The 25,028-nt window shown below is 53.7% G+C and overlaps 2 protein-coding genes across 2 annotated transcripts; both read right to left on the bottom strand.

Annotated features, from left to right (window-relative positions):
* Positions 1 to 323: 323 nt before the first annotated feature.
* On the bottom strand, positions 324 to 15,035 carry LOC122379926 (tuberin-like). Its single transcript, XM_043362582.1, has 13 exons — positions 14,891 to 15,035; positions 13,264 to 13,357; positions 12,128 to 12,358; positions 11,393 to 11,824; positions 10,574 to 11,088; positions 8,764 to 10,260; positions 7,748 to 8,402; positions 7,295 to 7,510; positions 6,717 to 6,932; positions 4,416 to 4,802; positions 3,907 to 4,032; positions 3,209 to 3,430; positions 324 to 2,858 (listed from the first exon to the last, which is right to left on the bottom strand). Exons 1-13 carry the CDS (start codon positions 14,968 to 14,970, stop codon positions 2,580 to 2,582), a joined length of 4,950 nt encoding a protein of 1,649 aa, XP_043218517.1. The 5' UTR covers positions 14,971 to 15,035; the 3' UTR covers positions 324 to 2,579.
* A 2,600-nt stretch (positions 15,036 to 17,635) lies between these two features.
* Positions 17,636 to 24,445, bottom strand: LOC122379924 (vesicle-associated membrane protein-associated protein A-like). The gene is made up of 6 exons (XM_043362580.1): positions 24,103 to 24,445; positions 21,097 to 21,252; positions 20,656 to 20,759; positions 20,294 to 20,389; positions 19,222 to 19,314; positions 17,636 to 18,652 (listed from the first exon to the last, which is right to left on the bottom strand). Exons 1-6 carry the CDS (start codon positions 24,158 to 24,160, stop codon positions 18,500 to 18,502), a joined length of 660 nt encoding a protein of 219 aa, XP_043218515.1. The 5' UTR covers positions 24,161 to 24,445; the 3' UTR covers positions 17,636 to 18,499.
* Positions 24,446 to 25,028: the final 583 nt, after the last annotated feature.

Raw genomic sequence — 25,028 nt, 5'->3', positions numbered from 1 at the left:
CTCAAGGCATTTAACGATAGCTTCAATTGCCTACAGGTTAATCAAAATATTCACTCACGACAACCTGTCCATATCAATTCATTGGACGGTCCTATTCGCCGGGTAGTTCTCGGCGGTTAGCCGATCGAACCACAAGGGAAGATTCGGGCATTTCTTTCACCATGAAGCGAAACGTGGGCACTATGTAGCATTCGGCTTACCCTCTCCCTACCCTATAACCACGGTCCACGCGAGAGAAATAACTCACAATTATCCCATGGCTACTGTCGCATGACTAGGCCTTCATAAAAGTTAAAACGAGCAACTGTCAACAAGACTTGCGCTGAGGTATTCAACTTTATTTGACACCCAGACACGGGATCAACAAACGGCGGAGCGAGTGGGCCGACCTGGACTGAACTGAAGACGGAGCGCTATCCGGCTGCTATCATTATCAGCCTGCTGCCGCTTCCACCAAATGTAGAAGTGATTTGCTGGCGTTTCCCGTCCTATTGATGGTGAATAGGTGATATCCACCAATGAGAAACCGAGAAACGCTAGCAAACCGGCAGCATGCTGATAAAGGACGGCGACCAATAGCGCCCAGACCTAGGCTAACATACATAGTACACAGTCGGGCAGCTGGCTCGCACACGATCCGCCGCCTGCCCGCCTCACGCGGCAACAATAAAGACGCCCCAGAGCATGATTTTCCCAACAAGGGAGTAGCACCACAGCCGGACTGTTTGTTTTTCCACCCACCAAGAACCGGACGGCGCGAGAGTCGCGCGAGCAGCCCGCGCCTATGGATCCGATACGGAAGCCTGCGGCGGCGGCCACCCAGCCCAGAGCGGAGGAGCCGCGGTCGGGCGGCCCAATAGCGGGCCCATCCGGCCGACCACCGAGCACGGACGGCACACCAACAGTGGCCGGCTGCACCGAGAAAGCTCACGTTCATAAAATATACAGGGAGCCGCGCGGCAGACGGCACGGCGCCGCGTTTGGCTGCCTCGGATGGATCTGTCGTAATACACACACACGGACAGAGACAGAGACGGCAAGACGCTGGCGGCGTTACAAGGCACCCGGGGCGCGCGAGGGGCGCGGCGCCGCGGTACGGGGACGCGGGCGGGCCGCGTCCTCCATACCGCGGATACCACGCGGTACCGTCAGCACGACAGGAGCCGGTCGAGACCGTCCTACCCCGCCACCGCACACACTCAGAGCGGACAGCACATTCACACTGAGTGTCGGACACGTCGGCTCATACACAGCCACACGCACACAATGAACAAAGCACAAACATTTGGTGTTTCCGCGTCCATTTCTTTGTGGTATTTTGGTACAGCTGCAGCACTATTGGTATCAAATGAGCTCATATCACGTAAACAATAACCAAATATCGTCAAATATGGGCACACATTGAGATGTTTTATCCCAAGGAGACATTAGCTAGTGCTGTAGAGCGAAACATATACCCTGGCGTCGACTAGTGGCCTTATAGGCTATTACTTTGGACATAGATTTCCAGCATTTAATCCCAAAAACAAATCATGCTACCATCACCTTGCATACAAACACCATTGTTTCGTGAGCATCGGACGCAAGATTATCACTGGAAAATAACAATTTTTACTACAATAGTATTCCATCGCGGGAAGCGCATGGTTCTACGCAGATCACACAAATCAGACCGATGTTTGGTATGAGCTCTTATGAACGGCATTCCGAGGCACGCTTTTAACCAATGGATTTGACGTAACTTCCACTGAGCGTCACAGAAACGGCGACCAGTCAGCGCAGGCAACGACCGTGCCCAGCAGCCACACAGCCTTTAAAAGTACGACACCGCCCGACTCACGCCTCTCACCACACACACAAGGAAGCGTTAAAATAGTTCGGCTCTTCCCTTACACGATTACGGATGAGCCCCAGCGGTGGCGCCCAGCTGACACCTTCGACGGGCGCCATCGGACGGTACCAGCCACACAGCAATACTCCGATAGCGTTATACATCGGCAAAGGCATCACCCATCAGAACAGTAGGCCGAATGCCTCGCCAGAAAAATAGCATCGGACAAGCGTGAGAGATTTTGGTCTGCCAACTCCTAGACGCCATGCTTTTATTGTCATCCCGCATCCCCCGGCGCGGCGAAGGACTTCACGTCCGTTCACAAAGGACAGTAGGTATCAGCGGTATAATAGCTGTGATGCGTCCGACACGCCTGCCTCAGAGAGTCGTGCATCAGTGACGCCGTCGGAAGGGCCCACTTCATGAACGAGGGCGAAAGAGCGCCACCACCCGAAATCGTAATGTGCGATGCATTGATGAAAGATAGGTACATTTTTGTCGCGTGTGAATGAATTATACCAGAAGGTCAGGATTTCCCTTTCGTAATAAGATACTGCTATCCCTCCCTCTCGACATAAAGAAGGAAGAGCCCGATCATATCGGATCACTCCAGTAGCTGCTGAGTGATGAACATAGCGGGCTACACCACACCACTTGCTCCAGTTACTATGGGAGGTCCGAGCGACCCACGAACCACGATCACACTTACTCCAATAGCTGGGGGATGTCCTCGGGTCCCCCATCCGTCTCACTCCAGTAGCTGCGTGAAGTCGACACTGTGCGGCGCCATGTCCTCGCCCGCCTTCCTCCGCTCCTGCAGGCGGCGCTGGCGGGCGTCCGCCACGCGGCGGCGCACGCGCTTGATGTGCCGCAGCCGCTCGAGCCAGTTGGAGGCGTACGGGTCGGGTCCGGCCACACCGCGCTGCTGGATCAGAGAGGCCAGGTTGGCGTGCAGCGCCAGCTGGCGGGCCATGGCCGCCACGTTCTGGTCCGAGACGAGCGTCACCTCCGTGTGACCGAACAGCTCCTGTGGCACGGCGGGGCGGCGGCCGTCAGTGGGCAGCGTGACTGACCGGGCGGCTGGAGAGGCGGCTCCGGGTGCACGGATAGCCATCGGGGAGGGGGGGGGGGGGGTGGCGGGAGTGAAACAATAGCCTGCAAAAAGAAAGCGATATCATGACGTGGGTATACAAACTCCACATGATGAACACAAGGACCTTCTAAAACGTTACACATTTTCATGCACAAGCTCACAATAAGCATTTGGGTTTTGCTTTCAGTCATTGGAACTCATTTCAACGAAACGCACATCAATTCTGCCCTCTGACATTGAGGCCCTCGTCGACTGACGCCTGACCTCGCCGCCGCCCCACTGACCTGCAGTTTTCCCTTGGTGGTGACGACGATACGGTTGGTACCGTGGTCCAACGGCTCGACCACCACGCCGGCGTAGCAGAACTGCGCTCGGATCGAGGTGATGTTGAACGGCTGGCCCGACTCGTTGTACACAATCAGCACAAAGTCGTTGCCGATGTGCATCTTCTTGTTGTTGCAGCGCTCGTCGACAGTGGGCATCATGGTGGCCACATGGAACAGCACCTGAGGGGCAGATGGGGCAGGCAGTGAGCAATCAGACTGCCCGTGTCCCATAAAAGAGCACCCGAGGGAGGACAGTCAGAATGATTACTACCATGAATGGCCAGTTCCGATGGAACAACACATGAGGGAAAGTAAGGCAGGGAACAGAACGTTAAGCGGGCTACGGCATCGCCGCGGCCTACTCCGCTGGGAAACGGGACCTCTGCGGCTACTCCTAACGATCCCCGTTCTCTACCTCACGCATCCGATACTTATTTCGCGTAACCGGCACCTGAATCTCCGATCACCCACCTTAGACCGCTCTGACCCCCAGTTACCCGACACATGCCGCCCACACGACTCATCCGCTCCCTTACCCGCCTCAGACCACCACCCGTTACCCGCCTCAGACCACCCCCCGTTACCCGCCTCAGACCACCACCCGTTACCCGCCTCAGACCATCCCCCGTTACCCGCCTCAAACCCTCACCCGTTACCTGCATCAGGTCGTCCTCCCACATAATGGCGAAGCGGCCGTCTGAGCGCTTCTCGGACCGGTCCAGGCCGGCCAGGAACGTCTTCTTCGGGTGGGCCTCAGTCAGCTCCACCAGGTGGCCGAGACCCTGTCGGTGCCGCAGCGACTCAGTGAACGGCTACTCTCAGACACTCAGGCGATACAGTTAGACCCACAACTTAACAATTGCTGACATTGGGGCACGAGTGTTGCGTTCAATACTAACAGCTCATGCTGCAAGAGCTGCAAATTCGTGGCATCATCCGCAGCACGGAAAAGGTGCTAAGTACACAATTGTAGATAAAAGACAGCTGAAAGGATGAAGGACGCAAGTTTAGATACTAGAAACATTTTTATCCAAAGTTCTGCAAAGAATTTATGTTATGATTCACTCCAACGCAACATGTTAACACCGTGGTAAGCACAAGACTACCGTATCTACTCACAGCCATCTACCCACTGCTAGGCCGCCAGCCCGGCGCCGTCTCTCACCTTGAGGAACTGATTATATCGGGTCGAGCCACACTGGTTTCGCAGGATGGCCGGCTCGTCGCCCGCCTGGCCGGCGCCCACGTACAGCACACCGATCTTGTGCGTCTCCATGGGAGTGATCCTATCGAACACGGCCAGCGTGCGCTCGGTCTCCGGACCGTTCTCCAGCAGCAGGACGTCGCAGTTGGCGGGCGCCGGCTCCGGGTACGGCTCGCGGGCGTCCAGCTCGGGACTGTGGAACAGCTGCAGCAGCACCTGTTCGGGCAGCAGGCCCAGTCGGCCGTCCTCGCCCAGCCCGTCCGCGGGCGGAGCGCGCCGCGTCGGCGACATGACGGAGATAGTGTGACTCCGGTCACGACCCAGACGGGGGGACGACTGCGGCGGCATCTGCGGAGGGTAGGGAATAAGGGCGTCAGTTGGCAGAGGACGACCCACCGATCACACAGTGTGGAGTAAACGAGTACACCATCGCGGTGCAACAGCTAGCCAATGACGGCCGCGTGACGGGAATACAACTGCAGAATGAATACTCCTTTTTGATGTCAGTGAAGACGAAGTTCTTAAAAGTGCCGTGTTAAAAAAACGTCCAGCCTACTGAATCACTCGTGAGCAGCACTGATACAAGAGGGGAAATGAAGGGGAAAATGAGCATTGCACGTGTCAGTAGCAAAAACGGTGACGGATGATATTTTAGGGCACCCGATACGAGTGTCTTTACACATTTACGTGCGTTATGCAGGTGATCATTTACAATGTCGGAGGGATGCCAGTCCAGTTATCATGTGCTAACACGGAGCAGGCTGTGGAAAGCATTACTGCGCGGCAGCGGAGCGTCTGTGCCGCAGGGCACCCATGCACGGCGGCACAGTCTATCAGGCCAGCACACTGCACTCTCAAAACCGGCACACTCAATTCACACTGGGAAATTAATTGCCGTCGCTAACACGACAAACGGACTGTGGTTGCCATAGGTGGAAAGGGAAACACAAAGTTTGACACGATATTTACAAGACATAAGCAATACATTCTAGGTGAAATCAGGAAACAAACGTGCAGGAATGCAGAGTTGCGTAGCAAGCGAAAACTTACCGACTGAAACAGCCACTGCATCCGAAAACGGCAGAAAAGCGACAACATGTCAGTCGATCATGACTACTATGACACCTCAAATAACCGAAATGCACTCTCTCAACGGCTACCTCTCAACCAAAACCACAAGCTACCTCTCAACCAGCACCACGCCGCGATAAGACTCATCACTCATCAGCAATTCTCGGTCAGACCGAGTCACACAGAGTCACAGAGACTAGCGTCAGAGACCGTGGACGGGAGGTCGTCGGAGTCGGCCTCGGGCGGCGAGCCGCACAGAGACGAGGCGCAGAAGTGACGCAGCTGACGAGGGATCTGTCAAACAGTGAGGGGACACTGACAGACCACTCCGCCCGCTTAGTGCAGCTCCACGATGGTTAGTATTCCCTGAGTCGCCCGGAACACTGTATTGGATAGGAGGGGGAGGGGGGGGGGGGCTTACTCGGCCTAACCGAGATAGAAAAGGGAGTCGAAGGGCTTGTAACAAGCTTGAGAAAATATTATAAAAATATGGCTATATAGTTATAAGTCATGTGCTGCCGTCCAAAGGCAAAACCGCATATGTCGGGTCAGGTCATGACCCGACATATGCGTTTTTGCCTTTGGACGGCAGTGTGGTAAAGCACAAGACACACACCATATCTGACACAGGATTCAAAGATTCCATTAAAAACGGTAATATCCACCACATATGCAACCAGGTGCAGAATATAAGGCATTGAGCACTGAGCATAGAGCTGGAAGAATCAGCACGTCGACGTGTTACTAGAAACTTGGTACGCCATCAGGAGGAAAAAGTGCCAATAAGCCTGCCTCGTCATATTCTCCCCTCCTTGCCCGCTCTGCAGTGTTCCATTTTTCAGACTTTTTGGTGGCAAATCGCACCTAATGGGGAAAACATTTTCATCCCTAAAATTTGAATGACCGACTTTACTTCATCTCTGAAAAAGTTTCATATAGTCCCAACAGTCAGTTTACATGTCACTTGACAGTTGATGAACCCACATCCTTTTGTTTCACACCCTGTCAAGATCCTGGCATGAAATCCTGGTTTATCAGTTGGCATAAAAATTGGCATTACACCATTTTGCAAAAATACTTCAGTTATTTACTTCCTTTTTTCTCACACTAGGATTTTTTTCTTCATCGGCACACCCAACCAATATCCAATTTTAGAACACTGCCGCTCTGTCCCGTCCTTGTCTCACCCACCTGGCTGCCGGAGACGGATTTGAAGAGGCTGTGTCGGCGCGTCTCGCCGCTGCGGGTGCGGGACAGCGGCAGCAGGCGCCGCGGGCCGCCACCCTCGTCGGGGGTCTCTCCGGCGCCGTCGCCGTCCTCCTGGATGATGCTGATCTCGGGCGGCGCCGGAGGGGAGACGGGAGCAGAGGCCGGCGGGGAGGTGGCGCTCTCAGCCGGGGACTCGGTCTGTGGAGACAGACGGACAGAGAGGGACAGTCAGATGTGTCTGATGATGGGCTAGAGCACCAGCTGGAGAAATGGCCGGGAAATAATCACACCATTTGGTTTCAACAGTAACAATGCGTTACAAGTATTTCAATGCGATTCTAAGCCGTAAAAAGTCACAAAAAGTTGGATATAAAAAGCCAGTTCCAACACATCTCCAAAAAGAACGGTAAAATGTCAACACCCTCAACCTTGACCGAAACCATCCTTATCTACCTGCCCTCTAAATCACTCCTATGTACTACTCCTCCTCCCCCTCCCCTCCTCCGCCACCCGATATCCCCATCCCCTCCTCACTGTCCGGTCGTTACGCCCCGTCTGACCTGTTTGAGGAGTTTCTCCATGGTCTGGTCGGCCGTGCCGGGCGCGATCAGGGACAGCAGGTCGGGCAGCGGCAGCTCATCCGAATCCACCAGCTGCCGGTTCTCCAGCCGCGTCATCCAGGCCATGTTACCCGAGGGCCGGCGGACGAGCACCTCGGCCCAGCCCTGGCACCAGCAGCTGCACAGCCGACCGCCGCCGGGGCCGGCGCCCGTGCCCTGCAGGCCAGAGTCGTACTGGATACAAGACTGCAGGCTTACGACTAACTTAGCATCATCACATCGTAACAGTGGTCCATTGAATCCCGCAGATAATTTCATTCGAATTACCACTGTCCCTGTGCCAATGACTATATAAATGACAAAACAGCAACGCTGCTTATGCATAACGATTATGGTGATTTCCAAACCTTCCGGTTCCCATCCTTTCCCTCACTATAATTCTGCAACACTTACCGGCGAGTTCGGCTGATCCCCGGCGGCCGCGGCGGCGGCTGCGGCGGCGGCCCGCACCTTCAGCTGCGAGTCGTCTCGGAGGGGCGGCGACTCGGCCACGGGCGCGCCGCGGCCCACCGGTGTGGAGATGTGTCGCCGGCGCACCTCGAGCGGCGCGCTCGGCGCCGCCGGCGGCTGCGGCTGCGGCTGGGGCGTGTCCGGCTCCGGCGGCGGGCTGGTGGGCGTGTCGTCAGTGAGGCCAGCGCAGCAGAGGTTGTAGCAGCGCTCGCAGAGGGCGCGCCGGAACACGGTGCCGCCGCAGCCGCCGACAGTGATGGTCACCAGCCGGTTACCGATCACCCAGGTGTTACTCAGGCCGCCGGCCAGCAGGAGCTCCATCACTGCCGTACGCTCGGGCAGCACGGCAAAGTTGGCGCCCGTGTAGCGCGACATGAGGTCGACACAGGTCTCTGTGAGCTCGCGGTGGAACTTGATGAGCTCCTCGGTGACGGGTATGGGTGGCGGAGGAGGCGGCGGCGGTGGACCCCCGCCGACGGCCAGCGAGCCGCGCCGACCGCCCGGATCTGGCGGCGTCTCCTGGGCGCGCCGCGAGAGCGAGAACGTGCGCGTCTCGCGGCCGCGCGCCTGGCTGGCGCGGTCCGACAGACTGGACGATCTGCGGACGGGGACGTCACTGGTTAGGAGACAGCAACAGCGGGCCGCCGCTGGTTACGAGACAACAGAGTTAGGACATGGTTAACTGGTTAGGTTAACCAACTGGTTAGGAGATACACAATAGCCACGGCAGACAGCTCACTGAGCAGTGCGGCGGGATGACACCACAATGAAAAATGGAATGCTTGAAGTTGATTTGGGTTATTCCCAGATCTGCCACGTTTTGATAAAGGTATGGTACCCACAAACCATTACAGATCTGCGATAAACAGCGAAAATCCCTTCGGCTCTACAAAGATGAACTCCAAAGTCCAGCCTCCCCGACACGTCGTCCCAATGATCCAACAGCACTCCATTCTTACCTGCGACGGTTGCTGGAGTCTTCGTTGTCCGCTGCCTGCTTGCTGGCCTGCTGCTGCCTCAGCAGCTCCTGGATGCTGCTGAAGTTGGTCTTCAGGCCTTTGATGATGTATTTGACGACTCCTCTGCGGTACTTGACCCGACACTTGAGGAACCACATCGCGATGACGTGGTGTGCCAGCGATACAATGTAGTGGTTGAATTTGGCTGGGTTCGTGTACGGAAGAACGATCGCGAAGATGGACATGTACTTTTCTTCATTAAAGCACGAGTACACTTTGGGGATGCGGATCAGCGTCGAGATAAACTCCAGCACCGAGTTTCCCATCGCCACCGTCGCAGACAGCTTGGACATACCGAAGAGCACGTCGTGTATGACTTTGGCCATGGCCTCTCGCATACCGAGGGCGCAGACGGTCAGCGCGGTCATACACTGCGGGGCGCAGCGGGAGCGCAGGCCGCTCTCCAGACTGCCGATCAGCCGCCGGTGCATGGGCATGCTCATGTGTCCGTGGTAGGAGGTGAGCGACACCAGGATCGGGTACACCAGCGACTGCAGGTCGGACGTCTTCACATCAGCCGGCACGTTCACCAGCCGCGAGCAGAGCGCCGGCGTGATGTCCGCCGTCAGCTGGCACATGGCCTGCGCGAAGTAGTCCACGTCAGCGCCGTGTTCGCTCACCACCAGCGCCTTGTTCTCGAGCAGTCGCGGCACGCGGCGCAGCAGCTCTGAGAGCAGCGCAAAGTCGCGCTCGTGGCGCAGCGCGCTGATCACCGTCAGACACACGCCGGCCAGGCTGACGCGCGTCTCCGACGGGCCGAGTTTGTGCGGGGCGCCGTCGGTCGCTGCCGGCGCCGGTCCGCCCGCCGGCGCGTCGGCGTTCCTCTGCTCGGCCAGCAGGTGCGGGCTGAACCTGACCACTCCAGTGGCCGGGTCGGGCAGACCGATCTGCTCCCGGCAGTCCACGCGCAGGCTGAGCAGGGTGAGCAGCAGCGGCTCTCGGACCTCGGACGCCGCCAGGAGCACCTCCGGAGTGGTGTAGTGCCGGCCCAGGTGATCCACCATCGCTCTGTATGCCTTGACGGCCAGCGCCGACGGCAGCGAGTCCAGGTGTATGGAGAGCAGCTCACAGAAGCCCTCGGCAGCCGCCACCAGCGCGGCCACTTCACCAGCCGCCAGCGGTCTGCCGGCCTCCAGCGGCGCGTTCAACACCTTCTCCAGCACGGTCATCACCTCGAGACAGTGCGGGGAGCGGCAGGTACACGCCACGCGCACCAGCAACGACACCAGGCGGGCGCGCACCAGCGGGTCCGGCTCGGCGGGGAGTCCGGCGGCGGCCGGCAGCAGCACCGTCTCCAGCAGCGGGCCCGCCTCCAGGCTGCGGAATCCGTCCCAGACACGCTGCAGGACGTCACACACCGCCAGACGCACTGCCGTGCGCCGCTCCCGCTCGAAATAGCGCGCCACCAGCTGGCGCAGCTCCGGCAGCCACGTGTACCTGCACAGAGGTAAAGGACACGCATAAGAAAGCATTCTACGCATGCGGCATTTTCTGCACATATGCGTGCGTGCCGTGCCATAGCGCAAAGACGATTATTGACATAAGCCCGCTGAATGTGAAACAATAGCTTTTGCTTTAGTTGAGCTTGAGCGACAAAGCTGCAGATTCGCTGAGCAGCACAGCAAGGTATTGTTATGTCCCCGCACCATCCGCAGTAGGTCGACAGTTTGTCGGGGTTCCCATGTTTCGTAGGCGAGCAGTCCGTCTTAGTTCTCACCCGCAGAATGAACATTCTTTGGGTTGTTCTCACCTATAAGTCAGCAGCCTGTCGGCGGTGTCGCGCACAGTAGCCACCACGTTGGCCTCGGGTCGGTCGGCGGCGCACAGTTCCAGCGTCTGCGCCAGCCGCGCGTCGTCGCCGCTGAACCGTCCGGCCGCCACCAGCTGCTCTATGGCGGCCAGCAGCGCGGCCAGGTGGGCGCGCACCTGCTGCGCGGCCTGCGCCAGCGGCGGCCGGCCGGACACCGCCTCCCCGTACAGGCGGTCCACCAGGTCCAGCAGGGCGTCCCAGGCGTGCGGCAGCAGCTCGCCGGCCTGCGGGCCGCTCACCAGCCGGCGCAGCTCGAGCGCCACCTCGTGCCAGACGGCCGGCTGCGGCGAGTCGAGCGCAGCGGCCAGCGCCGGCAGCAGCGCGCCCGGCCGGTGCAGCAGCGAGGCCACCCGCTCCTCGCCGCCCCACAGCGCCGTGGCGCCGAAAAACACGCAGCCCTTCAGCAGCGGCGCGTCGTTGGCGTTGGAGCGGTTCATGATGATGTCGGTCAGAACCTGACGGCGGACGGGCGGTGGCGTTGGCAAAGGAACGACACAGTTTGAGTCCAGATACGTCCAAACCACAAGCCCGCTATTTAAGCTGCCACATTGTCAACTTTATCAACAAAACAGCAGCTGTGTACAGCTTTTCAGTAGTTTCCCGTCCAATGCCAACCTATAACATCTCAATTCTCACAAGATCTACCAAGCTCCCCTCCCGGCACACGCATCCACCACCATAGCCATCCCACCCCACCGAAATAGGTCAGAGCACCTCCCCCCCCCCCCTTCTCCGCCTCCGCTGTCCGTCGGACCTCACCTGCAGCGTGACCGGTCCCATGCTGGTGCCCAGCAGGTTCCTCATGATGCGCCAGGCGTGTTTGGCGTGCTCGGGCCGGCAGACCAGCCTGGCCAGCAGTGCGGACAGGCGGACCAGCGCGCCGCGCGGCAGGTCCCGGTAGCACAGGATCACGTCCAGCAGGGAGAGGCACGAGGCTGTGTCCAGGCCGCCCGGCTCGGCGGCCGCGCGCTCGTACACCAGCTCCACGCAGCGACGCACGTGCTCCGGCTCCACGTAGGCGGCGTTGAATTTGACCGTGTTCTGGAGGAGGGTGAGCAGCTCGCGCTGACCGCCGCCGGCCACCGGCTGCAGCAGCGCCTCCGGCAGCAGGCGCACCAGCAGCGACGGCACCTCCTCCTCGATGTAGGTGAGGTTGCGGCCGTTCTCCGTCAGCGCGCTCAGCAGACGCACCTGACGGTATCACGCACTGCGGGGTCAGCTGCTGCAGCCGTATCGTGCCTCGGATAGGTGGGCCAATAGGCTAAACATTATGCTAAAGTACGAGTACGAGCATCATCAAAGTGATCAGTTCCTAGACTATATTCTAGGCTGTAGCAATAGCTCCAAAATGGTGAGCAGTGACCACATGGGGAAGAAGAGCCAATTTTTTAGGTGCAACAAAGACCCGTGAAGCCTAACGGCTTCCCGTCAGGCCCATACCGTCCCCCGGCGTCTCATCGTATACGGGACACTGCCCTGTCCCCGGCGTCTCACCCTGGGCAGGAGGTCCTCGGCGACATTGTGCCTGTCGACCAGTCCGAGCAGCTCCTCTTTGGCGGCCGTCATGTGCTCCAGCTGGCCGGCCACCAGTGCCGTCAGCGCGGCCAGCACCGCCTGGCGCGTGTCGCGCGCCGCAGTCGGCTCCAGAAGGTCGGCCACGTCGGCCACCAGCGACACCAGTTGCAGGTCGTCCAGCCGCTGGCGGCGCACCCGCTCCACCAGATCCTGCGGCGGCCGAGCGCGGGGAGGACGGAGGGTGAGGAGTGGGAGAACACGACCGCTAGACTGCCTGTTCGAGGACACACACCGGTGAATTGTTAGAAGGTGGGTGTTCAGGCGCCGCAAATCCGCCGCCCCTGCGCACCGGCCTGGCTTTGGGGCCGCAGCAGACGGTGGAGGTCAAGGTCATAAGCACTGGGCGGCGGATTTGCGGTGCCCGAACACCCACAGCTCCTTACAATTCTCCGCATATGATGACACATCTCGATAATAAACAATAACGCAATTGGACGCATAATGAAGTGGCCGTCAACGCAACCCGACGCCCAAATAATGAAACGAAAATCAAAAAATGATCTGTCAAAGACGACTTACTGAGAGTGAAATCTAATAACCAAAGTCTGAGATCTAAATATGCTGCAGCGTTTTTCACTGACAGCCTGAAGACAAGTGATGCTTTTGCGTCTAGTCCGAATGGTTTAGAGTGGTTACGGGCAAGGGCACCTGCTTATTACGCGGCACCACAGGGCCACCACAAGACTACCTGCATCGCCCGCGCCCGGTTCACCGGCAAGATCTCGAGGAGAAAGCTTCGTATTTAAATGGCGACACGGTCCTCCCGGGTCTAGCTGCTAGTGTGGCCCTCTCTGTCTCGCCAGTTGCTAGCTGCCATGATTAATGACGAGTGCACACTTAAGGTCTCGAACACAATGCCACTAGATTGACGGTCAGGCACCTTATCTACCAGGAGTAGGCACAGGGACAATTTATCGACAATTGAGTGTATAATACTGACAAATTACCTCACAAACAGCAGTCGTCAAGTAAATCGACAAATAGCGTTTTTTTTATTAGTAAATGACCTGAATGGCCCCCACACTGTGTTCGTTCTGTATGTACATGCAACTGACCTGCAGGGCCCGTACGCGGGTGCCCGGCTGCGAGTGTGAGCGAAGGCTCTGCTGGAGGTCTGCGGTGTACTCGAATGGCTGGCTGAGATACTGACTGAAAGTTACACAGAGCCGGTCATCATAAGGGAACTCCAGACAGGCCAGCAGGGCACCTATGAACAGTGCTGGAAATGAAGCCGCTTTCTGGTCCCGGCCTTTTATTCTCCGGGTGGGTTAACCCCGTCTAGCGCTTAGCCTTTCGGGACTCGCTCAGAGCCGCGGTTGTTTTCGCCGCTCGGCCCTTTCGAGATGCAAAGCTGATAGTCACACGAAGTTTATTTGGGGCCTCTGAAAATGCGAATTCGAAATTAATCGATTTTATAAAACATTTTTATGAGCGAGCGAGCGCAGCGAGCGAGCGAGTTCATACTGAATTAAGGGAAAATCCGGAGTATGAGCGGCCGGCCGGCCGGCCGGCCGGCCGTGGGGACGCTCTTCAAAAGCTAATATCTTAGGAACGGGACATCCGATTGACAAGCGGTCTTCTTTACTGAATGTCACTTGGACGTAAAAGTTCTGTGGAGTGATGGCCACCATGCGTTCTTGCCAACCACCGCACGTGGCGCGTGGTAAAGTTGGACATTTTTTAAGAACCCCCAAAATTGCAACCTCAATAACGGCACAACGGTTGGGCCGATTGAATTGAAACTCGGTACACAGTTAGGTCTCCATCAGATAAATCATCTGCATGTGTTAAGGTTGGGGTGCTACAGCACGTGCGCACGTGCAGGGGGCGCTCCCAGATCTCGAGAACGGCTGGGCTGATTGCGCTCAAATTTGGTACCTACACGGCTGGGGACCGGTTAGTAGGGTGCCGTGCAAAAGTCAGTTTGGACCCCGCTTGCACGTGCGCACGTGCAGAATGCCGCTTCCAGATCTCAGGAACGGCTGGGCCGATTGCGTTCAAATTTGGCACACCGCTAGCGACCGGTTAGAAGGGTGCTTTGCACAAGCCCGTTGGAAGTACCCTCTCGCCCTTGCGCACGTGCAGGGCTCACTATCTCGCTCGCTCGTTCTTCGCCCAAAAGGCGTTTTACTGGTTATTTCATCTACATGCATACATTTAACAGTATCTCCAGACTAGGCTGGTTTGGCTGGCCCTAAATACGCTTCGTGTGACTATTAACTTTGCATCTCGACTAGGGCGAGCGGCGAAAACAACCGCGACCCTGAGTGGGTCCCGAAAGGCTAAACGCTGGACGGGGGTAATCCACCCGGAGAATAAAACGCCGGGACCAGAAAGCGGCCTCATTTCCAGCACTGCCTATGACAATTCATATAACTCTGCTAGCACTGGCAAAATAGTAGCAAGTATAAAGGAACTTGTAACAAGTAACCTTGGGAGGAGCTAGTCAACCATTAAAAGAATTAATGTTGGTTAACATTCATATCATGCATGCCCAGCACATTCCTGACACCTAAATATTAACAGCTGTTTCATATAAATCTTACAATAAATAATTATTAGGCAGAGATAAATAAGATGATTTAGTGAAATCATGGGTAAAATTGCAAATTAAAAGAACAATAATAGCATGCCAGCAACATGATTAATGAAATGATATTACAAATGAAAAACAAAAGATACCTGTAATTACTCCCATCACGATTGTGCTTAAAGAACTTCTTCAGCTTATCTTGGAAATGTTTGTCCTTTTCTTTTGACATTTCTTATTCAAGAAGGTTGTGTTAGGAATGTTCAAAAATCAGAAACTGGTGGATCCCTCAATTCTGTAAATAGGTAGGAGAAAAATGGTCAAGCTTTCATTATCTGGGTATATCTTCAGGTCATGGAGTTAGGGCTAGATTAGATAGCTGAACAGCTTTTGACAACTCGCAACTGCTGTGATAAAATTAAAATGGCCCTACTCCATCTAATTGTTTTCTGAGGCAGCTTCCAGCCCTGGTTCCAACCTGGGTTTTAGTCAAGCAGTCTTGAGAACATCTTGGAGCAGATACACGTGTGATGTGGGCCCCGTTTCACAGCAGGCTGCTACCTACATGGGCCCTGGTAGCAGCAGGTAGAATTGAACTGCGAAACAGAGCCTTGGGACACCATGAACTTTGAAGCTTTGTTACAGACTCGACTACCTGTCATCACCCAACACCAGTCTAGAGTGCATCACTCTTTGTACAAGCTAAGCTCAATTGTTTTGTGCTGTGACCCTTGCTGTGTGAGCAAGATCTATTACCTCTCATTTAGGCAAGCCATACAAAATAACCACTGATATAACAAAATATCAGCTAGCCTCAGTAATATGTTTCACATGAGCAGTATTTTTAGCAAGTCCTAATTATACATTTCAGGGATTCTGAAGAAGAAAATACAGTTTAACAATTTTTTTTAATAAACCTGGCCTTAGGACCCTGCACCAGCCACCATCACATCATACCAGAGACCCTATGCCCATTTTGATGCTTCAGCTTCTTTACACTGGCAGATCCGAAAGGCAGTCTTGGAGACTGTGGAGTGTGGGGGTCCCCGGTCATACCCCAGCTTTCTCCAAATTCCAGAAAACTCAATGGATTTTTGAATCCTTAAGTGCAGTGAAGCTGTGCAGTTAAAGCTAACTTTCCTAAACAGTCATTTAATTTTCATTTAATTCTCGAAAAAACACAAATATTTGTTTATCCCATACTCCATAGCAATAGTTCAATTTTTAAGCACATTGCAAGGCCTTATATAGGGCACATTTTACAAGTCAAAATTGTTGGTTGTGGGAGACAAAATGAAGCTGAAATAAATGGAAAGTACTCATAAAACGAGCCAACCAACAACAGCTAAGCTCAAAATTGAAATCCGGAATAGGCCACATTTGCTTTGGTTTGAAATGACACACAGCATAAGTATTTCAATACTGTTGTGTTGTAGCTTAATATTTATATTATTTGACATTATCTGATACAGATTATTCACAAAAATACAGATTATTCCGCACATTTCACATTTCAATAATAATTCCAATATTTATCCGACTGGACACGTTTCCTTTTTCTTCATATTTGTTGCCCTATTTTGCGCCACAAAGGTAACAATGGCGCAGCTCAAAGAGAAAGACACCACCACGAAATTATAACATTTTTAATCGCTTAAGTTCAGGGAATATCTATTACGTCCTACGCTCTTCAGTTGCCTATCAGACGTGCTTCAGATCTGTAACAGAAAACATGTCAGCATAACTCATTCTTCATTACGTGATAAGCGTCAGACAGCTGCCCGGTCTCAGTTGGCCCCGCCCCTCCGCTGCCTGGGCCGGACTCCCGCTCCCTTCCCTTCCCCTCAGCGGTCACTGTCAGCCCAGCTGTCCTTGTCCAACACAAATAGGTCAGGAGTGTGGAGGTTGCCGACCCGTTCGAGCGACTGAGCTGTCAGGCCGGTCCAGGCTTGGCAGCCTGCCACTGCAGCACGGGTGCCAACCAAGGTAAAATCAATGGGCCGAATCGAGCCAAGTGGGCGCGCGGCCGCAACCCACTAGTCATGATGCCCTCGGCAGATCGTTTGCGCGACATTGAGGTCGATCACTTCTGGTGCACACATTCCGGCCAAGCTCTTACACCGCACGGCGACCGACCCAGTGTATACTCGATTCCCCGGCCGAGCCGACCCGGCCAGCCGGCAGACAGACAGACAGACAGACAGATGGCGGGCGGTTGGCATCGGTCCACTCCTGTCACCAGCCCCGGCTGCCGAACCGTTGAGCACTGCTGACCGCCACCCTGAGTCACAGGTCTCAGCTGATCCCGTCCAGCAGTCTCAGCTGAGACCCGCAGACCACCGGTCTCACCTGGTCCGGCCCCGCGGACCACCGGTCTCACCTGGTCCGGCCCCGCGGACCACCGGTCTCACCCGGTCCGGCCCCCTGAACCACCGGTCTCGGCTGGTCCGGCCCCGTGGACCTTGACCGGCCGCAGACCGACTGCTATCAGTCTCTGGCCCCAGTCACAGCGCAACAGCGCACAGTCGACCACACGATATTGCTGTCCAGCCACAGCTCGCTGATAACCGACCAGTCCGGAATTTGGCAGGGTTCACTGCGGTCGCATATCAGCTGGATAGATCCCCACAGAGCGCTGATAACCAGGCTAGCTGGCCGGGTTCACTGTCACATATCGGCTGCAGAGGTCTGAAATGGCTCAGGACCGTCACCGTCACCTGATCAGTAAACAAAGCCATCCGCCAATGATATACCGTCCAAACCAATAACAAAAATAGACTCGGTATGAAGTCTGGACAATGCAGTGAAAACCTCGCAAGCCTATATTATGGTATAATATAGCCAGCCAGCCAGTATAATGGTAGCACGTGTCCAGATGTGCTCAAAATGCACACCACTAATCTGAACTTGAATTTATTGACTCTTCCAAACCACCGACAGGTAAATTGACATGCATATTGATAATCCCGTGTACTGGGCAATTATAACGTTCGGACGATACATCCGGCCGGGGCCGACGGTCAGCTGTCGAGCCTCAGCGGGCGCTGCTCGCCGGCTCAGACTGCCGGAGGGAACTGGGGAACCTCCCGGATAGGGGGACGGGAGGGGCAGCAGCGGGGCGCCAGGAAAAGGGGAAGACGAACAGACGAGCATACCATTTGGGTATCAGCAGGGACGGCACAACCGATAGATGATTTACCGATAATAGATACAAGCGAGTAAAACATAACAGGTATCTTATAAACATCCGAGAAGAGGTTTCCCAACGACTAGCGCCAATACCACACAGCCAAACACCACCGATTTCACCACCCGCGCGGACACAGCGCGCCAATCACGGCGCCCCGCAGAAAAGGTGCCAATCACGCCTCAGACACCGCTCGCGCACGCACTCTCGCCCTGGAGCGCCCGTCCCTGAGGCGCGCCGCCGAACGCTCTCAGTCACGGCGCCGTCTCAGCCGCCGGAACCGCCGACGCGTGGCGTCATTCCTCGCGCGCTTCTCGTCACTCTCGCACGCACTCGCTCTCTCGGACACTAGTAGCGGGGCGGCGGGCGGCGCTGGGCGCGCGCTCCCGCCACTCCGTGGTGGCTGCTATATCGGGCAGAGCTCGCCGGACCGTAGACGGCGTTCAGGAGGCGCCGGCCGGACCGGGGCGGCGCGGCCCAGCCGGCGGCGCCCCGGCGGCACGCGCTCTCTCTCGGCTCGGCGCGGGCTCGGTGCGGACCGGTACGGCGGGCGGGACGGCCACCGCGGCCGGCCCTAGAGCACCATCTTGCCGACGATGGTGCCGATAATGAGCGCGACGATGGCCATCACGTAGTACATGGTAGTGTCGACGGGCGCGGGCTCTGCGGAGGCGCCGCTGCCGGCGCCGGCCGCCGCCAGCTGACGGCGCAACCGGATCCCCTCCTCCTGTGGGGAGCGGAGAGCGCGCCGTCAGACTAGGAGAGTCGGATACGGGACGACGAGCACCGCACCGCGGCAACACAGGGTAAAATCAGGCCGCCATCCGCGCCAGGGGCACAGTGACTGTCCAGCATTCAGCAGCCAAGGGTCGCTTAGAACACAATGATGCATATCATAATGTTCACATGGTGGGTACTCAGAAGTTCGCTTTAACCGAATCCATTCAAGGTAGCAGCATATGTAGATTGCCGTCGTTTGGCAACAACAAACACGTGCCTGTTCCCTCAGCTTTGCAACATCGGAAAGTCATGAGTAACCCGGCACCTGGCAACGAGTGCATCAATGTTTGCTCGTAAGTAAATACAGCACCATTAAAATCAAACCTGCGAGTCAGCATATCAACGCCGAAATCGATACCACCGACAGAAGGTCAAGTGGACATGAGGCCTTTAATCTGACTCAGAATCGCATGAGCCTACTCGAGTGAGCCGCACAGCTGTGCGCCTGTCAGCGGGCGGACCACGCGCGTTCGCCGGGCCGGCGGCGAGCGTTCCACCCCGTGACTCTACACCCACCTTGAGCTGGAGGTTTTCGTTGCGCGCATTGCTCATCTCCTCTCTGAGACGCCGCACCTCGTCAGCTGCCATCTTCATATCCTTGGGCTCCGGCTGACCGGGCGGGGAAATGGCGTCAGCATGGGCACAACCTGGTTTAGCTATATACATCATAAATGGGAATAGAATAGGCACACTCTAGGCCACAGGACTGGTGTAGAAAATTCAGCAACACATGGACGGTGTACTTTACAGGGAAGGCGAGATAGTAGAAAAATACATAGATGTAGATATGAGACAATATTGATCCCTGACACATTGTCACATGAGACTGGCTCAGCATCGTAAGATTGCTTATAACTCGACTAATTGCCGCTAGCACCTGCCAGCGTAGCATCCATGGTCTTAATCTCCGCCTGCCCCAATATCTCCACTCAGGCGCTCATCCATTCAAGAACGCGGACCGGCACTCGGCACACGGCCGTAATAAGGACGCCTGTCACACGCCACAGTGGCACCCTGTGTCTGGGCGCCGACCGAAATACCCGGCCGCCGACACGGCGCTGTAAATAGTCGCCCGGACGGCCGGCGGGTCGCACCACCACGGCTGGGAGCTAGGCAAGACACGGCAGTACACGGTCCGAACTAGTGATGTCAGTTTCCTTATTTTGCCTAATTATGTACGATCACTGATCAGTAGGTAGCCCGAAATACTCTGGAAAGATGTAACAAAATGTTCGAAACGTAGAGTGCGAAATTGTCCGATTTCCTTTTTCGAACGATGAATGAGCTCGGTTGCGACGTCGATAATAATATTTCCACATGATGATGCAATGCAATCAATTGTGCAAGAGATAATTGGCAAATCGATATGCAATAAAATCAGACCAAAAAACAATATGCTTAAAAACACGTAGGGAAAATGTTTCAGTGCAATGAACAGAAAAAAGATAAGCATTTGTGTGCCTGACCGACCGAAGCATGAACCGGTTTCGGACTTTTTCCCAACGCCAGAAAATTCATACTCCGATTTACATCACTAGTCCACTCCAAACGGACAGAGCCAGGGTCGGCGCTGCCCGTCGGCGCTCACCCTGCTGGCCGGATCCTCCTGCGAGTCGGCCGGCATCTCAAACACGCACCGCATCTTGTTGGAGGTCATGATCTGTTCGGGGCTGGCGTTCTTCCACTGCGGACGCACGGCAGACGAGAGGTCGGGTCAGATACTGACGGTCGATGAACGTACGGACACAGCTTGACACGACAGAGCCCATTTAGCAGAAACCGTTTGGATCAACCAAACGGTTGAGCCAAACGGTTGATCCAAACACTGTGGGCGATTACCACATCGGCAAAGAGAAAACAGTGGCACCAGCAGCCATTGACAGCCACAACCCAAGTGCAACTCATCAGTAAGTAAGGACGAAGAGTTTGCACACTTCCGAGAGCTCTCACCAGTGACTCGAGGTCTTCATCTCCGTCTGGCAGGAACATGGTCTGTACCATAAACTTGTGCTTGTTCTTTTCAGCAGGGTCGTAATCAAACGGCTGCAGCATCACTGCAAAGTGAGCGACGAGCGTTTAGACTGATAGTGAAAAAAAGGAATGAGCGGTGGAATAGGAAGGAGTTTTTACGAACCCCGAGGAGGTAAGATTGCGGAAAGTCGATTTATTTGAACAGAAATTTAGCGATCAGAATGGTCTCTGAGATGAAACTTGACGATTATACCATTAGCGATTTGATTGTCTATTGGTGATTTTATTGTTTACTTTTAAGACCTCATTTCATTACCTGTCTCCTATGATAATGCATTAATATGATGCCATCACAAAACATAACATATCGACATGGTAAATGCCAACACCAACATATCGCAGACCGGCCAACCGACTTACCTGCAATGCTAACCGTGCTTCCCGGTTCTACGATGCCCTGGTTCGGCCTCACGCAGTACCTCTTGGGCGCTGTGGTTTTGATCTTGAACGTGATCCTCTTGTCGGACGTGTTGGTGACCGTGAGGTTGCTGCTGGACACCTCATCCTTGAACGGACCTGTGATTAAAAAGGCATTCCATCAGCACAGTACAGCCAATGCCATCACTCAAGGACATGCTGGCTACTCAAGTAAGCTTGCATCGATTCAAGCAACGTTTGAAGGGACATAAAAATATGCCTCCCAAGAGACAGTTATTCGGTTAAGCCAACATTATAAACGGCGAGGATAGCGGCGGAGTTTCCCCGGATGGTCGCTCGCTATCGAGACTCTTTGTAGAGGACACGTCTCTAGGGTCCTTAGTAGCCGCAGAAATCCGACCGCCGATGTCCCGGACTAGCTTCGATCCTGCTTCTCTGACTACGCCGGTAGTCTCCAACTCTCCACTGCTACTGAAGTGGAACTATAGCGGTCTGCAAGACTAGTGTAGCGCACGCGCTTCAGGTTCTCAGCGGCGACTGCAGCTGCGCCGGGATCCACCGCACACTTCACCACGTGAGAGGCAGCAAATGTGTCAACGCACGTTGCGTCCCATGTGAGGCTTCAACCAGCATTGAAGGGGAAAGTCGTCAGTCCGTCGGGGCGCTTTCCATCTCCTCTGTCCAGCCCCACAACAGGTTCTAAGATCCCTTTCTAGGCTAGGCTTTGAAAAGGATCTTAGAACTAAGCTAAGCAAAGCTTTTTTAGCTTTGCCTTCCCTAGCTATTATGTCAGTGCAAAGCTTAGGTTGCTAGAGGCAATCAAATGTCAAGCTTCAGATTTTGAAAATTTGGAAATTAGCTCATAAATTAAATTCAATGGAGCAGGGCAACGGGGTGAAGAAAATAACATTTAACAACTCCCATCATGCCCTTTCTGTTCAAATTTTGTGATATTTTACATCAGCTGAAGGGCTCAGCTGAAGGGCTCGACCATCAAAAAGCCAATTTAAAAAAGGCACATTTGTCTTTGCATACAGCTCTTTTTGCATGTTTGATACTTTATACTTTATGAAACTTTAGTGAAGCATACTAAAATGAATGATACTTTCATTAACTCCATGATAAATATGACTGATGCATTGCATTATGCACCAACACACCAATGCATTATGCAGTAAGTGCAATGCATTATACTCTGACCACTATTTTATGCATTACCTAATCTCAATCTTGTGGCAAAAGTTAATTGTATGGTGTGTTTTGAGCCAGAGGCTATCTTCATATTTTATTGCAAAACACATTTGATATCCATTTAGCCCATACAACCACAAGTTGCACCAATACACATGTAGGAATTCTCATACAATATGCAAAACCATCAAAATATGATCACAATGTCAATGATCCAGGCAAAAACCAGAAGCATATTACATATAGGGTCTTTAAAAGTGGAAGACCATTGGCATATCCAGCTTGAAGCATTTGAGGTATTTGCGTCTCCTTCAGAGTCCAAAATGGACATAACTGCCATTTTGAGATTCTTGAAAAAACACAGAAATCACATAAAATGTGCCTGCAACTGAAGAGAAGAATACGAGGAAGCAAAATACAGCCCACAGCATCTCAAAACACCTCTCAATCTGAATTTGTCAATGGATATGATACTGTCCTCACCTTAACCTAGGCACCAATAATAAGAATTTAGAACGCACAACTCAGCAAGGGAAAAGTTGCCCAGAGGCCAGTTTTATTAACAGAAAAATAGCCGCCTGCCAGAATTTTTTGCCTAAAGACCGCTTCACATATGAACTGTAAACAGTTTATTCAAGCCCTATCCGCTTACATGCCCAGCACGTTTACGCTCCATATTGGTATGTGAAGTGGTCTTTAGGCAAAAAATTCAGGCAGGCGGCTACTTTTCTGTTGGTAAAACTGGGCTCTGCTCTTGCAGTTCACTCATCAGAAACATATTTCTCAATTTAACATGAATCATACACCTTGCTTGGTGCAGGCTGGTGCATATTTCCACGGTGACTATAAATACATATTTCCGGCATCCTTGTGGCGAGCTGGTGCAGACTCATCGCCCTGACTAATGGCTGATGTCGCCAGGCCCATGTCGTCCCCTATCTCCGCGTGTGTCCACTAACACGAATGACGTCACGCATGTGGGCGGAGCTATGGGCGGAGCCTAACGCACGCGGCAGTCCAAGCCGCCATATTTGAATTTATATTTTAATAGAATCTTGCCGATATTTTGGGTGAAGTCAATTTATATGGATAGCTTGGTGACAGTTTAGCTATACGAATAATAATTTATTATGGATGTGCGTATATTCAGCTTGCGTATATATGATGTGCGTATATATGCTTGGAATTGCAATTTAAGTTCCGCACCGCATAGATTCGAACTCGGGACCTTTGGAATACTGCGCGGGCACGCTAACCACTACACTACCGCGACCGCGCGGCGGCCGGCGGCAGGGAGGCTGCGGAGACATGAGGGGACATTTTACGCTTTTGTGAAAAAAGCAAAAGATTTAGCGAAAAACACGTAATGGATAACTTGCAGAAAATTGTCTGCTCTTTCAGATAAGATACTTAGGTTTGATATATCTTGTGCAGACTTCATTCTACAGTGCTTCGAAAATCGCTCATTTACATGGGGATTGAACGGGGCTTCGAGACTTGACTCCAAATGACATCACGAGCTGACGTCATGAAAAGGTAGAATCGCCGGACAACCCTACCTGGTATATAGGGCCTTGGATGTCGCTCGACGCTCATTGCATCTGTGCAATGCTTTGCAATCTGATTCTGGTCACCTGAAGTTAAACCAAATAAAGCATTCAAGATATTCTATAGCTTGTCAAAAGTAAAAAATATATCAAATTTAACATTTAAAAAGTGAAATCGCATACTAGGCACCTTTTCCAGATGATCATCATTTACAAGTCAAACTCGGCGAAACCGACGCACATGACTTACCTTTAAATCGGAGCTCCTGTGAAGGCTCGATCGCTATTACGTTGTCTGACGACGCCATATTCACCCTTTTTATTTATTCGGAAGGGCACGAACTTCTAACAACAAAACAACACAAACATACGACAAATTTTCACCCCACCTTCCGACACGAACACTCCACAAACGTGACAAATCAGCCAAACAAATATTTATGTATAATGCGCATGCGTAAATGACCTTGGCAACGTCGAACGAAGATTTCCGAAAATGGTAAAATTGATTTTACATCTAAATAAATAACAAATAGGCATTTGCTGATTTTCACTCAGCACACCAGACATTTAATATTACTATATTTATTTTTTAATGTACTAGATAATACTACATATATGTAGATGTCGCCCACATCAGCAAGAGCATTTCGATTTCAGTGTAGATGTCGCCAGCCGGCTACCTTGGCTGGAGCGATTGGCTGGAGGACGACATTAGGCAATGCCGAGAACGGTGAGTATTTTTTATCCGTGAGTCAGTGTATATTGTGCAACATGGACACCTATGTCTGTCATATGCGTGGGTCTTACGCTTCAATCGGCAGTTGTAAATTACTTTCCATATAGTTTCGGTAAGTCGGGACTCTGTGACATTGAGCTGGTCCCATTGCGCCCAAAAGCCCTCAGTGTCTCGAGCTGGCTCCACATTGGTATTGGGCTCGGTCTGCAGTGCTCACTGTGGTATTGGCAAGCAGTTGAGTTGAAATTGTGTTGGTCCAGGAGGTAAGAGTCACAACGCTTGATCGAGAGGCTCCAATATCTAGACACGGGTCTCCGGAGTCGGGCCGAGTGCACCTCACAAGTAGGTACAAGTTACCGCTCAATATTGCACCTATCTAGTATCTGAGCTCAAGACGCATTGAGGCCTGGTTTGCACCTGAGGCGCCAAGAGGTCCT

The sequence above is a fragment of the Amphibalanus amphitrite genome, unplaced genomic scaffold (genome assembly GCF_019059575.1).
Source record: "Amphibalanus amphitrite isolate SeventyFive unplaced genomic scaffold, NRLGWU_Aamphi_draft 000087F_arrow, whole genome shotgun sequence".
Taxonomy (NCBI): domain Eukaryota; kingdom Metazoa; phylum Arthropoda; class Thecostraca; order Balanomorpha; family Balanidae; genus Amphibalanus; species Amphibalanus amphitrite.
Note: the sequence above shows the minus strand (reverse complement) of the source record. Positions and strands in the feature narration are given on the sequence as shown.

Bases quoted from the DNA above. Each gene is read 5' to 3' on its own strand.
- LOC122379926 (XM_043362582.1), bottom strand. From the start codon at position 14,970: ATGTCAAAAGAAAAGGACAAACATTTCCAAGATAAGCTGAAGAAGTTC. The intron at 11,089-11,392 runs GTGAGGTCCGAC...GTCCGCCGTCAG, and splicing joins TGGGACCGGTCACGCTGCAG to GTTCTGACCGACATCATCAT. The intron at 3,431-3,906 runs GTAACGGGTGAG...TCTGCCCCTCAG, and splicing joins GGGAGGACGACCTGATGCAG to GTGCTGTTCCATGTGGCCAC.
- LOC122379924 (XM_043362580.1), bottom strand. From the start codon at position 24,160: ATGGCGTCGTCAGACAACGTAATAGCGATCGAGCCTTCACAGGAGCTC. The intron at 19,315-20,293 runs GTGAGCGCCGAC...CCGCCCGGTCAG, and splicing joins AGGAGGATCCGGCCAGCAGG to CCGGAGCCCAAGGATATGAA. The intron at 18,653-19,221 runs GTGGGTGTAGAG...CGCTCCCCACAG, and splicing joins ACGAAAACCTCCAGCTCAAG to GAGGAGGGGATCCGGTTGCG.